The sequence below is a fragment of the Cupressus sempervirens genome, chromosome 9 (genome assembly GCF_028749045.1).
Source record: "Cupressus sempervirens isolate cs-2001-9-10 chromosome 9, ASM2874904v1, whole genome shotgun sequence".
Lineage (NCBI taxonomy): Eukaryota > Viridiplantae > Streptophyta > Pinopsida > Cupressales > Cupressaceae > Cupressus > Cupressus sempervirens.
In genome coordinates, this window is record NC_143126.1 from 339,940,812 (window position 1) to 339,956,807 (window position 15,996).

The 15,996-nt window shown below is 35.5% G+C and overlaps 1 protein-coding gene across 1 annotated transcript in view; it reads left to right on the forward strand.

Moving 5' to 3' along the window:
- The window catches only part of TTN8 (Structural maintenance of chromosomes (SMC) family protein), a 188,954-nt gene that overhangs the window by 29,550 nt on the left and 143,408 nt on the right, over positions 1 to 15,996 (forward strand). Inside the window, exons 2-3 of the mRNA XM_089800051.1 lie at positions 7,828 to 8,064; positions 13,528 to 13,761. Of these exons, the coding sequence (XP_089656177.1) occupies positions 7,828 to 8,064; positions 13,528 to 13,761 (471 nt within the window). The remainder of the gene's footprint in view (positions 1 to 7,827; positions 8,065 to 13,527; positions 13,762 to 15,996) is intronic.

The window sequence follows — 15,996 nt, forward strand, 5'->3', positions numbered from 1 at the left end:
AGCAACCTAAGAACATGTTAAACTCAAGTTAGTAAAACATTTAAAAATTAAAACATGTTAATGTAAACAACAACAAAAATTAATAATTGTGGAATCCAATAATATTCAATTATATATTAAATATAAAAATTTACTTTCAATAACTCCAAGTCCGAGAAACTCCTAAAAATTGCTTGTGACATGTGGTGATTTGTCACAAACATTTGAATCTCTTCAGCTTCCTCATATATCCTTTTCACCCAATCTATTTCGGTGCCAATTGCTTTCATCACTAAATTGAGAGAGTGGACGGTGCATGGTGTCCAAAAGATATGATCATATCTAGACTCTACAATTATCCCTGCAGCCCTGCAAACTTTTGCATTGTCCGTGACCACTTGAACAACATTATCAGGACCCACTGATTCTATGGCATCAATGAGAATGCGTGAAATAAATTCTGCATCTTTCACTTGCCCTTCACAATCAACTGCCTTCAAGAACATTGCCCCCTTAGGGCATACAACAATAACATTGATCAATGGACGATTTCTACAATCTTTCCAACCATCCGAAATAATAGACACATCCGATTGAACCCAAAAATCTCTTATTGGTTGAAGTTGAGCCTCTACATTTTTCCTCTCATCATGTAATATGGTAGTGCGCAACTTTTCATAACCAGGCGGTTTGTAACCATGGGGTGCATCATTTATTGCTTCCACTATCTCCCTAAAATAAGGTGATCTAGCAAAATTAAATGAAACACCATTTGCAATTAAACAACGTCCAATTTTGTGATCAGCAATGTCTCTCTTTTCAATTTGGAATGCCCTATCTAGTGGGCCTCTCTTGCGGGTGAGTGGAGATGGGTCTTCATCTTCATCATTTGTAGTTGGCATAGGCAAAAAAGGATGTGTTCTTGTGTTTGTTTGATTAGATGATGGTGTTGGTATATTTGTTTTTTGGGAAGCACCACGTTTTGCTTTTGCAACTGCTCTATCAGCATCATCTTGCTCTTTTGCTAATGCTGCTATTTGTGCAGCTGGTAATCCCTTCATATCACTACCTTGACACATGTGAATTCCTTCACCCGCAGGGCCCAAAAAATGTAGTTTTACTCGGGAATAGGAGCTTCTATGTTGTATGTTGCAAAAATTATATTTCCATATGTATGCCCCACCCCCAGGACATTGTGCAACTCTTGTTGTGTGTCTCCATAAAGGAGACCCCTTATCAATTTTGAAGCTTGGTGATGCAGCCCCACTCCCACCCACTGAGCCTTGACTACTCATTGTTCTATTCTTGCAATCTAGAAAAAGTGAAAGAAAACCATGCTTCACACTTGCACAAAAACTTGAAAATTTGGAAAACTAAAAATAAATCAATAATCTATGAAAGAATTCAAGAATATGGTTGAAATGCATACCTTAAACACTTCTTGCAAGGTATTTGAAGCTCCACAACCGATCTCCTTCGAATCCAAGCACTTCACTTCAAACTAGCAAGTATGAGAGAGCAAAATGAGAGAGCAAAATAGAGAGCAAAATAGAGAGCAAATGAACTTGCATTGTGATTTAGAGGGTCGTTTTTAGGGTTTAGGGCCTTTAGGGTAAAAAAAAACATTAAAAAATGATAATGGGCCCACGTTTTTGCATGTTCCTCCTGTCATTGCTGTGGATTCACGCGGATCCGCGCGTGGATCCTCGAGGATCCGGGCAGGATTCCTAATCCTGCCTGTGGATCCGTAAGGATCTGCGGGCTGCGGATCCTTACGGATCCACAGGCAGGATTACGAATCCTGCCCGGATCCTCACGGATCCATACGTGGATCCGGATCCGAATCGGACCCGAGCCCGGATCCGGCCTTTTCCAGGCGAATCCGGTAACATAGTAAATAATATTTCAATTGTGATAAGTTACTAATAAGAATGCTAGGATAAAGAATGAAGAGTTTGACATTGACTTCCTTATAAAGTGGTGCATCAAGAAATTTCTTAGAAAATAAGATATGGCTCAAAGGTAGCTCCATAAAGCTTGAGCTAATAAGGCATAATAAGTCCTACTGTGTAAGGGAGTGGGAGTATGCAGAATAATCTTACATTCTAAAGTGAAGGCATAGATTGGGAATTGTTATTATATTGCATGGAAAATAAATAAGGCATGTAACAGATGTGTAGATCTGCCTAAAATAACTTACAAGGACCAGTGCAAATTTATATGAAACATCATATTGCATATGACTGAATTTATGAGCAGTACTGATATAAAAAGAAAACATGACAAACCAGTGACTGCCATGTGTTGTTATATATCCTTTGGTATCACTATATGTTGTTGCTGGGTATTCTCAAGAACACCTTCCTATAGATAGTATACAACACCAGCTTATCTGATCCTCCTTCCACCTCTGGCCAAATAGTATGCAAAATCTGTATTGGGTTCGTGCAAAGACTGTTACAAGCACTCCTCCTTGAACGAAACTGGTTCTCCAATATATGTTTTCTGTTGTTTTGCAAGAACTCCTCCATATTCCTCGAAGCCTTTTGATTCAGTTTCAATGAGAACCAGTTTACTCTCTAGTCATGACAATTCATGCATTTCTTGCAGCATTTTTCGTCTAAGAAAAATAATAATCATTTAAAATGTGCTCAGCTATCTTATTGCATAGATAATTGAACTTCTATGTCTATTAAACATGCTATGAGGCCTATATTAAGTTGCAATCAATAATTCCTGGCTGGTCGATGCCCAAATATGGTCCACAAAGAAATTAATAGTCTGTTTTAGCAGAGGAAATGATTGGTCTGCAGCAAGGCATTATGTTCCTAAGCAATGTTATACTGTTCTTAAAATATTTTGATTCTATTGGTTGCATTTTTGGCAAGCTACAGAAACAGTTATGATGGCAACAATTTTAGTCGAATTAGCTGCTATGAAAGTCAGTTTACTATGCCACGAAGGGCTGCAGTATCGATCCAAAGAAATGCTTACAATCTCCTATGACTCTTCAGGTGGAGCCAGCAGAAGCTGAACGTTTGAATCTGTAAGATTAAAAGGTTGAACTTTAGTAATCTTGATATTTGAAGAGAGCTGAAAGTGTCTAACTGCTTCATCAATCATATCTTCTCTGAAAGACAGGCAATCAATTTCAACATCATTCAGCTTGTAGGCTTTAAGATTTTCACTGTACCCTGTAAGTATCAACTCTGTACTCTTCGAGTCCAACTTGGTTCGCTTTGCATATATAGTAAAACTGAAGACCTTAAGATGACCTGTTTTCTTTTACTTCCTGGACCAAACTTCCTTTGCAGTTTTTTCCTTCATTTCCTATGTCAAAGACCTGTTAAGAAGCTAAACTGCAGTGTGAAGTTGTAAACTTCCCCAGCTCAAAATTTCTTGTGGACAATCTTGTTCTCCAATATATGTGAGCCATCTCCAAAATTATATGGTCTCTACTCTCAACTACTCAATTCTGCTGTGGAGTATAGGATGTTGTGTATTGCTGTTTGATACTATGTTCAGTGCAAAATTAGTGTGCCTTTTTGAACAAAATCTTCCTCCACTATCAGATCTCTGAGTGGTCAATGCACAACCAGACTCATTCTCTACTGATGTTTGAATTTTTGAAATTCCTTAAATACATTTTATTTTGACTTAAAGAAAATCACTCATGTTTTGCTTATGAAGTAATCATCAAACAAAAGAAAACACCTGATACTAGTGACTGATGCCATGAGTACCGGTCCACAAATGTTTGTATGAACCAGCTGTAGAATTCTTAGAGGTCTCCAAGCCTACCCATCTAAAAAGTGAGTTTTCTGTTGCTTTCTTGCTTGGCAAGCTCCACAAACAACCTGTATCTGTTGTTGCATATCAGGTAAACCCTCTACTAAATTTTCTTGTTCCAAATGAGAGGGGGAGGTTAAGTTGAGGTGTCCATATTGTTGATGCCAAAGTGCACTGATATCTCTGAGCTGCCAATGCATGCTTTTGAGCCTATCAAATATCAACAAGGCAATACAGACCATGATTTTGATACAAACATTGATGGTTTTCTTGGATTACTCGTCAACTATCTAACATTTGTGTTTGTTAAATATGACATCCAGATTGGGATAATGGCGCATAATCTGATTCTTTGAGAGCCAAGCGAGTTTCATTCCTGGGTCATGGTACATATTGAAAAATATGAGACTTTACCTTGAGAAGATATCTGCATATTTTCTTTTCCAGCAATTGTTACTCCTCGCGACCACCAAAGATCACTAAATTGAAGCAAGTTGTGTACTCCATGAACCAATCTTTCTTGGGGGCGAAATGTTGAGACCATTCAAAATCAATGTATTATGCAGAAGATTTTGATTGATCTGTGGGCTGTTTGGTCATAAAAGCGGAGAAAGTTGACTCTTGCTTAGAAGGCCCTGCAACATGAACATTTGGTGGAGGCCTGCCTGGGTTGGATTTCTTTTCAGCCAATGTGTTTTTGCAAAGCTTCTTCATGTGATCCATTTCATCACAATAGTGACGTTATATTTTTTATATTCCTTTAAGTATCTTCGTTATTTCCTTGACCTTGCTTTTGTGGCCATTTGCCTTTGCCTTTGTCCTTGGTTGTAAATGCCTTTTCCGCACTGTATGAATATAGCTGCCTAGCATTTTTTCCATCTGTCCTGCACAAGTCTTTGAACATCAGGTCAATACTGGTAGATGTTATGTTTAGTGTCTAACTGAAATGTTTCTAAGCTTGTGGTAAGCTTTTCAACGTAAGGACCACACTATCTTCATCAATCTTGTGACGTATGACTTGCAATTGATCACAGATGTCTTGGATCTTCATCAAATGTTCTTGCAAAGATAATTTTTCATCCATTGCGTTTAAGAAAAGAACAACTTTTAGGAATTAAGCCTTGGCTTTATCTAACATCTCTTGTAGATCTCGCATGTGCTTATAAATCTCTACAGAGGTTTTTCCTGTTTGAATTTTTGGAAACATTTTATCTGTTATTGATAACTTGATGAGCATGACTTCTTCTTCAGCACTATCATCAAGCTTGTCCAGATCTTTACTTGCAATCAACTGAGTGCTAGTATCAAGAACGATCTTATCAGGGCATATGTATGTGAAGATCATGCACATTCTATGCTTCCATGTGTTGTAATTTTTGCCATTGAAGAGCTTGATTCCTTCCAACATGATGTTGGGTAGTGAAACCATCTCTCCCACTATGGAAAAGAAACCCTTTCAATAAAATATTTTCTAAAACCTAGTTCGAAGATATGCAAACAAAGATTGTTGTAGCAGTCACACAGAAACCCCTAGGTTGTCACCTTAGTTACAAAAAATGTGATGTATAGGTGCCGTTTCACATTTCAACAGTTGAAATGGGTTACTTATTTCAGAATGGCCATTTTTAAGCAATGCAGCCAGCCTTCAATTATTTCATTAAGTTTGTCTATGTTTTGGATTTTTGGACTTTTTTCCTCCCGATTTTTAGGAGTTAACGCTATTGATGTCCAAAAATTAATGCAGCATATTGAGCCCACTGGAGTTAAATGAGACAATTCAATTAGAATACGTCCAGGCTTGCTTTTTGCTTTATTTTCAGGCTTTTTGCTACCGATTTTGACTACGTTTTATGAAACTGCTCATATTTGTATTTATCAAAATAGTTTTCTTAGACATTAATTAGTTTAAAATGGGCAAGTATGATATATTTTGAATTTAGCTTAAACCCATACATTTTTAAAATATTATATAACATATTATTTAATATTAATTAAAAAATAAAATATGAAAATACAACATTTATATATATATTTCCATTTTTGATATGCAACTTGTAAATATACTTTTTTTCACATTTCCATTGCTGTTTTGTTTCTCGTATTTGGTAAGATAGGGTTGCACTTGATTGTCCATGAATTTGGAATAAAATTTCTATAAAATGTGACCAAAATGCCCACAAACATGTTTGCAAACCCTGGCCATCCATAGAAATATCAAAATCATTAAAATAGCCTAAGTAAATTGCCAAAAATATTCAAAGGACTGCATGCCAAAAAACCCATGAGTAAAAAAAATAGCTTAGGATTTGCTACAGTCTGCTGCTATTGTAACAACCACCTAGAAAAATGCTTTTCTTTTTCCTGATAAAAAGAGGCACAATTTTTTTGCCAGAAAGCCACGCAATTTGCAAAAAAATGAAGGCATGATTTTTAGTGTAAAAAAAATGCTTAAATTCCTCTAAAAAGTGGTGCAATTTCCAACAGCAAAAACTCTCAAAACTTCATTTGTATGATTTTGTACTGTTCCATAAGTCACTTCTTTTGCATGTTCAATGTCACATGCGTGCAAGTCATCTCTATTGGTCGCAGTTCATAGTAGTTTGTATTCTTAAATCTCGAAGCTTCACTTGGGCTTTGATACCATACATGAAAAATATAGCACATAGAATGATTACCAAGATACATGATATTAAACTAAGGAGTAACGTCTTCTTAAGTAAGAGTTGCAAATGTTTTATCTGTAAAAGATATGAATATCAACTAATAATTTAATAAAGAAAATGATAAGAACTTAACTAAAAGAATAAAAGAATATTCCTGAAATCTAAAGACTTAATTGACCATTATGACCTAAATATTACCATATTATCTTAATAAATATGGCTTTCCAATGCAGTCACTGGTGCATTTGATGTTCATATGGGCCTTCTGTTGCACTTGTCAGTGTTATACAAATAAAAACTTCCATGGTCACAAAGTCAAATCCTTTTGATACCAAAATGATTCGTAATCTTTAAAGTTAAACTCTATGCTTCTAGAAATTAAGAACAGAGATTAGAAATATGTATTGTGTTACTTAAATACAATTTAGTGGCAGTAAAGAGAGAAAGGAAAGACTACAAAATATAAAGTGAACACCATATTTCTACACTGGAAACCCCGTGAGAAGAATAACCAGCTTTGCTAGGATGGATATGTCCTCTACTACTCTTTCTATTTTCGACAAAATTACAAAAAGATAAATCCCTTAAATACTTCTCAATACTCAATGAATCCTGTCATAAAATATTAAAAAGTCTCCAACTCTATAAATAGTTTCTGGTGCTGCTGTAGCTTCCCTCTAGGCCCAAGGAAAAATCACATCAAACTGGGAGTGGAAAGGATGTTGTTTCATTTCAGATCCAAGTTTTCAATAGCTGGGATTCTTTTCTGCGTGCATGGATTTGATCCAGAAGCTGCTGTTCTGTATTCTGTGTGCGTTTGCTTCCGCAGTTGCGGTTTTGACCTAGAGCTGCAGAAACAATGCTGTACACTCTACAGTTCCTATGTCTTTCTACCGGTTCCTTTTCCTGGCTGATTCCTAGAATCCATGTTACCCTTCAAGTTTTATTCTCCTGGCTTATGGATCAAAACAATGTATAAATGTTAATCAACGTGAAGCTCTTTTATCATCTATTTATTGATTGTGGCTTCACTTGGTGTGAGCTAGTCTGTAACGTAATGTCAAGACGTTTCAAGCAGATTTTGCCTACTTTTGGTAAGACAATAGTGCTGATGTCATAAATGTGGTATGATGTCATTCACATTGTAAGAGTGTACAGAGAGTTTTTAAGGTGCTGGTACTGAATATTTCCTTATACTGCATATTCTTTTCAGACATTATTGTGGTTATATTTGATTGATCTTTATTCTCCATGCTTGGACTGATTTTTGTTTGATTACGTAGGAAAATCTAAAAGTGAAACTTGTTAAGGTTGATTGTTTTTGCTTCTGCAATCGGATAATCTATCCCAAGCCAGTCAATGCTGAATGCTAACTTTAAGTTATTTGTTCTTGTAGGGAGATGTTGAATCTATTGCGTCAAAAAATCCTAAAGAGCTTACTGCACTATTTGAAAACATATCTGGCTCTGAGGAATATAAGAAAGACTACGAAGATCTGGAAGAACAGAAGGGGAGAGCCGAGGAGAAGTCAGCTTTTATGTATCAGAAAAAGAGAACAATAGTTGCTGAAAGGAAGCAGAAGAAAGAACAGAAGGAAGAGGCGGAGAAACATCTGCGCTTGCAAGAACAACTGGTAAGTTGTGGCCCGTGCACACTGTGGATTGGTTGTCTTACATACCATGATTTTGGTTTGCTGTTTTATGTCAAGCCAGATGGTATGTTTTGGGCTAGATTTGGTTGAATTGTAACTTGTCGTTCATATGCCCTCTCTGTCTTCATCAGATGATTGCATTGGAAAATTCTGTGTAAAATTGACGATGGCATAAGTTTAGTGAATTCTCTGCATTTTTCATTTTAAGAAATTCAAGGGGGTAAACTGTCATGGATTAAGTTGGTGACTTAATAGGGGTATTGAAACAGGATGCCAGTGCTTAAATGCTTTTTATTTTTATGGGAATTGATGTGAGTATTTATGAATCTATATTGCAGGCATTTATTTTGTAACTCATTAGGATGCTGAGATTTGAAAAACATGCAAGAAATAACCAGTGGAGAATAAGTGAGATCTGGTCTATTGTTCACAAGTTGAATGATATCTCATTAATTTCATATCAGCAGAATTTTAGTATATGCAGGCATATATCCTAAATTTGATACTGAAATGGAGTTATTGTTGTAATATGCATCTTGGTATGTGAATGCAACGTTAGTATGTTAGTGGTTTCTGTTGAGTACTCTGTAGATTATTTTTATGTTGTTTTCATCCACAAAGCTTCTCTGTAATAAATAGCTAAATGCCAAGGGGGAATTACTTTTTCTGTATAATGTTTACCCTGAGATTGAATGAATGATTATATAAGTTAATCGGTCATTTAGATCATTTTGATGTTTGAGTAAGTTGCGAGAACATTCTACATTTTTCTTGCTTGAGAAACTTTAGGGGAAAACATTCATGGTTAAGTTGCTCACTTATAGGTACTTACTGTAAAACTCAGATTGTAAAATGCTAGATATTTGGAATGGTTAATACAGAATTATAAAATCAATTTTTATAAATTTTGTTGGTTTAATATAAGTGCTAGCAATGGATGTGAGAAATATATCCTAGTTGTTGGGACATAAGAGTCTGTACTGTAAAGAGTTATTTTTTACTTGAGACTTAAAAATCTGCGGACCTTGTAAGTGAAACCCTATGTTACACCAAGTTTCAAGACAACTTTTTTGGGGGCCCTTTTTTAGAGGATGGCTATTAAGAAAAGGACAAATAAAGAAATATAAGATATCTTAAATATTCATATGATAACATTGATAAGGCATTCATCATTTACATTATAGAGCCTTAATACATATTATGAGATGTGATCTGATAATTAAAATGAGAATTAACAAACAAATTAAAAAAAATTAATTGCTTATATTGTCAATTCGCATTTCTATTATATAAAAATTACAGCAGAATGCCCAAAGGCTGCAAGTTTCATCTGCAAAATGTAAAAAGAACAGAAAAAAGAGAGTCTGCCACAACGCTTAATCAGCATCTGTTAATATTACACCAAAATCGGAATCTTTATTTGACTCATTGGCACTAGGAAGGGTTGCTTTTCTATCAACGGAATCCCAAGCAATCCCTTTCTATCAATTTTCGTGGCATCTTTAGAATCAACATTCTGAAATTGGAAAGTACTCTGCATATCCACCAATTTTTTTTGCTTGCCAAGGGCTCTCTTGACTGACTGAATAAAGCTGTATGTAGATCAAATCCTCTCTGCAGCAGAGGAATGGACAACATATGAAACGAGGTTGGAATATATTCTCAATTTTGATGTATTCTTGCCATGCTACAGCCACCATCTGATAGGGTTGATTTGAGCTAATATAGCTCTATTTATCCTTGCCTCTAGTTTTGTTGAATGCTGGATTGCAAAAGGGCTCGGGAGTCTCTTGTGCAAGTTGCCTGACAACAATATATCTGTAATCTTCCCAAATTGGGAAAACCCTACTTTAGCCCTAATCAAGTAGCAGATTACGCTTAGAGAGTACTCACCTTTCCCTAATTTGTACTCCTGCAAAGAGTGCTAGGAAAACTTAATAATAAATAATACAAAAGATCATAGGTGGCATATACATAAATATTAAGAATGTCAATTGAAGTACGAAATGATAAGACTTATGGTGTAGTAGCTTTGATAGGGTGTCTTAGACCTTCCATCCTCCGTCTCGGCTTTAGCCCAGTGCTTTTCCAATTGAGTGGGGTACCTAGTGAGGTATTGGACCTGTTATCCCCTCATCTTGGTTAGTTCCATCCTAAGCCCAATCTCGAAATGTCCCTTGGCATTCTGTTATTGTAACTGTTGTCAGATGTCTATGTGGCATCAAAGGGTGATTCTTAAGAGATATGACAAATGTTTTTGGCATTACTTCGTGAAGTCTCTTTAGATACCTGGAAGCTCTCTCATTATCTTTTTGTATGGCAAAACATAGTGTTTGTGTTGGGCTTTTTGAACAACGTTCTATATTCTCTGAGACGTGAGGATATATTACTCTTTGTGATACTGCTGTAGGTGTGAGAGAAAGATTCAAAAAGTGGATGTCTAGATGTATAGTGATATAATTACTGTATGTGTTTCATGAGGTAGAGTTATGTTTTTATTATATCCTCTGATCAATATATGATCAATTTAATTATTGTAAGCCATACTCGTGATAAGTATCTGTGAGATACTTACAGTTTTGTTATTCTGCATAAGATTGATTATCAAGTGTTGACAATCAGAAGCTCAAAGATCTCTATATCTATTTTGGCATATAATAAAAAGAATCTTTTCTAGGTGCATCTGGGTTTTCCCATCGAGTAGGAGGGTTTCCCCAGGGTAAATCTCTGTCTTTTGTGCTTGTGTTGTGGTTACGATATGTGCTATGTGATTTTGCTATCCTGGTTCATAAACTTAACATGATATCAGAACGGGTCTAAGAAAAGATCCTGAACCAGAATAGGCATTTGGATTCTGGAAGAATCTTGATGACTTATGGGTGTTGAAAATGTCATTCTGTGTTTTCTGTGGGAGTTGCTATCTCAGCTATTAAGGCTTCTCATGCAATTTTGTGCAAAGCTATTACTGCCATAGCGCTAATGGCTATGGCAGTAATGATAGATCTAATGACAAGTTGTCATAGTGGAAGTTGTTTTCTAATTTTAGTTTGGAATCTTGCACAAGCTGTGTGAAAATATCTTTGGAGGGAAATAAATTGAAATTATTATATTTTATTTACTTTTCTAAGAAAGCTCATTAATTTCACATTTTGGAAGTGTTTGACAATTTGAGTTTGAGCAGTTGCACTTTTAATTCTTCAGTTCTCAGAAATTATTGAAATGGGATGCTTGTGGGTGGGATGCTCATGGATTTCAGATGAGCTGAGTCCCAGGAGGCCTTGGATTGCAGCAGGTTACCTACACTGGAGGTTACGGTTATGCAAAAGAAATCAACAATTTTGACAATGTCCAGTGTTTCTTGGTTGCAGGTGTAATTTGAGTAGTTTCCAGCATTTCTGTCTCTATTTTGATTTGTCGAAGTTATCGTATAGTGTGAAGACATTGTTTCTCTGTTGTGTCTATTGACTCTATTCATATCCTCTTCTATGTCGGGATCAACCTTTGCAAGTTCTCTGTAGTTTCAGGAAGTTTTTGTGCAGTTTTTGGTGATTTGCACACTTTGTGTTTCTCTTATTTGATGTTAATCCCAGATTTGAGGGTTTGGAGGCATAATGTGTTTGTGATAGAGTTAATTTCAGCTTATTTATATACTTTTTCTGTGTGTAATTAAATTCAATAGTAGGAAGCATCAGGTCACAGCTTGGGGTTTTTGCAATGTTGGTTCACTGTGAGTTTTGCAGGGTTTATTGGAAATAAAGCTACCAGAATGAATTCTAGATTCGTTGCAGCCTGTAGGTGTAGTATCTGAAGGGTTTGTTATATTCATGCAATATAGTGTGAAAATATTAAATTGCAATAAAATTGAGATTCTAGAGTTACTTTGCAAATTTGTAAATATTGGGTGTAATTGCCAAACTTTGAAAATTACTCTCAATTATGCTCTAAATTTATCATATTTTGCTACTGTGGGCTTGGAGAGCTGTCTCTTGCTGGAAATTTTTTAAATTAGTCAAAAGTTTATATTTCATAGTCTGTGACATTACAATGGCGGTACTTGTGTGCTCTCATGGCCCATCCCTGCCCCTTTTTATCAATTTTGTGTTTAGGAAAAAGTAGCTTTTTGAGCTGTGTGACTGTAGGGACAGGTGTTGTTTCCCATTACAAATATTTCATTTCAGGAAAGTTTCCGAAGTTTTCCCAAATTAGGTATAGGTTGGAAATATTTCTGGAAATACGACATCTCTGAAATGTCTCCTGCAGGGACAGGTCATAATATGTAGGGGATGTGTCAGCACATAAATGAAATCCAATACCCAATAAGTGATATGGAGGATATTTTTCACAGGCTCTTGTTATTTTTATAGAGTTTGTTCTTTCAAAGTGTCTCTGCTTAGCATAGTAGGAATCTAATTTCCATGTCAACTTTATTCTCAATTTCAATCAACATCAACTATAAAAGTTGGATTCAAAATGCTGCATATTGAACTGGCCAAGATTGTTAATTTTTGTTTTATTCAGTGTATGCATAAATCCAACAATTGACCTTATATTACTTCAGGGATTGCGAATCTGGAGCATTGGTTATGCACTATGGCCTGATTTTGAGGGAGGGGGTTCCAAAATATGTTTTAAGGCAGATCAATTGTTAAATGAAATTCATATTGTGTTTTCTCAGTTTGTTATGTAGCAGTAGTAGCTTGGTCATAGGTATTTTACTATTTTTTGTTACAGATGTATGTTATAAGCTTTTGTAAATAGTCCTCCAAATATATTGGTTAAATTGTCAGCCTTATGCCTTTTAACTAAACGAAACAATTAGCCTCATAGAATTATATACTTCCTTATATAAGCTTGGTTTTGTTTTATGCAATTAAGGCAAAGTACATTTTAACTGGTCAACTTGGAAGTTTTTTTTTGTTCCACTTGGTAAATATTTATGTCAGTAATTAAAGAAAAGTACATTTTAACTGGTCAACTTGGAATTTTTTTTTGTTCCACTTGGTAAATATTTATGTCACTTGAATGTGATACATGTAGCATAAACTTCACTGACTGTTTAACTTCTGTTCAGGCTCTTGCCATTCCAAAATGTATTTTTTATATGATGTCTTTTTTTAGAGATTGAATTGTTTTCCAGTTCTAATTGGGGAAACTTAAAATTTCATAATTAACGAACTATTTTGTAGACTTTCCTCTATTTAATTATCATGCAATGTCATTAGAAACTCAAGACCAGAGATGCAGAATTCCTTTGTGATGGTTTTTGATAGATGATATAATTATAGGCTTAGATGATGACAAACATGAAATTTTATTGACTTGAATGGGAATCTTAACAAGCTTAATTTTCCTTAAATGTTTCATTTTCAGCATAGTGCATATCTGATACTTGTCTCGTTGACTTTGTGGAGCTGATGAACAACTATTTTTTATTTGCTTTTGCAGAAATCTTTGAAGCTAGAGCATTTTCTTTGGCAAATTTTTAGCATTGAGAAGGATAGTGAGAGATATGGAAAAGAGCTTGAAGTGGAACAAGAAAATCTTGAAAATGTGTTGAAGACACAAGAGAAATTTGAATCTGAAACCAAGGAGAAAAAGAAAGAGCAGGCTGCATATCTTAAGGAGGCTTTGCTTTGTGAGAAGAAGATAGCAAAGAAAAAGGTTGAACTGGATAAGAAGGTTAGTTAGTAGTCAGCCTATTTTGGTTTTCTGAATGCTGCTACTAAATTTTGATGTATTTTTTGGCTTTGTCAACATAGTTCCGATAAGATGTGAGAAAGTCCGTTTCTCTAGGTACCTGTCGGATTATGCTTTTGCAAAGCCAATCTGTTCATTGATTTTTAAATTCAGTATATAGGAAATGTAAATAGCTTATTCCACATTCAGAAATGTTAGCAACAAAACTATTTAAATTTCTCCATGGCCGGTTGCTGCTGTTGATTACTTCTTGTTTTATCTTTGACTTTGGAGTTGCTTATGACTATTTAAAGAAAATTGGCAAGAAAAAAGAAAGAAATTATATTAATGTTGACAAATGACGGAGAATAGATCAAAGGGAATTGGATCAATAACAAAGGACTAGGATAAAGGGGCCTCTAGATGTGAATCAAATGCAAAAAAGCAAAAAAAGAAGGAAAAACAAATACCTTAAGCTAGTAACCCCAAACTACCTTGGATGCAATTTAGTATGGATCAAGGAGACCTCATAAAGTAGTGGAAACAACTGAAGGATGCCCAGTCAGGGTATCAAAAGCCTTGTGTTTCAAATTTCAATAGGTTCGGATTTGTTGGAGGAGCCAATCATATTATCATTGATGAGCGTAGGAGCATCAATGTAGAGGGAGGTGGTTTTTGCATTGGATTTAAAAATAGGAGTTAGGTGGGCTCTATTTGTTGGGATCAAGGAAGTGGATTTTTGCGCTGGGTTGGGGAAAAGGGCATTGCTTTGCAGCATTGGTTTGCAGTTTTGAGCCTCCTGGGCTTCCCTACAACCAAAATAGAGAATCAAAGTTGGAGTTACATGGGCTTCCTCTCCTAGACTAGGCCCTGCTATGGATAGGGGTCTTAGGTTTTTTTACTAGTTTATATACTCCATGGGTGGGCCTATTCAAACTATTCATAGTATGAATATGAAGTGATTATTTGTTGTTTATTGATTAATGTTTTGGTATCCTTGCTTTGTTGAAGGCCTTGAATAAGATAAAGTATCTCCTCAAAAGCAATCCCTTTGATGTAGAGGGCAGGGTTGGGGGTGTTTTGTTCTTGCTTCACTTATATTTGCACAAAGTCTTTCTCTATTAGGGTGGAGATAATCTTCTTTTCCAAAATTTTAGTCATGAAATTCTCCTTTGAAGCTGGGTATCCACCTTCAAAGAAAGCTGGACTATATGCTGCATTGATAAGAAAATAACCCTGAGATAACTTCTGTATGGAATTTAACATGTTATATGCTTGATTCGATGGCAATACACAGTGGATTGCCCAACTCAGTGTTGGGATGCTTACAAATGTGGACCTTGCTGGTCAACAATTCTACATTGTACATACATCGTTAAATTTACTTCTGGACATTTTATTTGAAAATTGTCAAACTTTGGCTCACTTCTTTGCTTCTACAAGCTATTAAATGTAAATTTGCACCAGATGAGTGCTTCATAGTTCAAATGAATGAATATTTTCAACATACTGTGGCCTAGCAAGGCTTAACCATGATTTGATGTAAGCCTTTATAAATTATATTTCAAAATTGGAAATGGATAAGTTGATCTAGAACTTGAAATGGAGTTGGGAAACTACTATCATAGAGAAATCATGTCTTTTTTTGTTGACCCATTAATTTTTTCAGTGACTGCAGGGGGACATGTCTCCAATCCTTTGGGATGCATTTCAAGGATTGATACACATTTCTCCTACTGAAAATGTACTGTCGCCACTTTCAGATCAATCTTTGTTTCCATTCATTTTTGAATTAACTAGCGTAAGGTTTTGATTAGTGACCAAAAAATGTGCGCTTATATCATTGGTGTTGCCAAATACTAATGTTGCCCTCTTAGTTGAGAATCCAGATAACATAGTTTGGAGTAATTTCTTATGTTTTGACCCACAAAATAAATACCTCATTGCTTTTTCTTCCTGCCTGAATTCCTTGGTTGATTGATGCCAACAATATAATTCTCTTTTGACAAGATACAATATGTTTCCAGCTAGCTCCTGATTACCAAACTATAGTTATCCATACCTAATTACTCAGGTAAACAATGCATCTTGATGGGGTCATCAGTGAAGTCCCTGTGATGTTCAGGGAACCGAATATGAATTTGAAGAGCATGATCTTGTAACTCAACAGGAATCATTTTATTGGATCAACTCAACGCATCTCATATTATTCCTTTTAGTATTGACAGATATGACTAG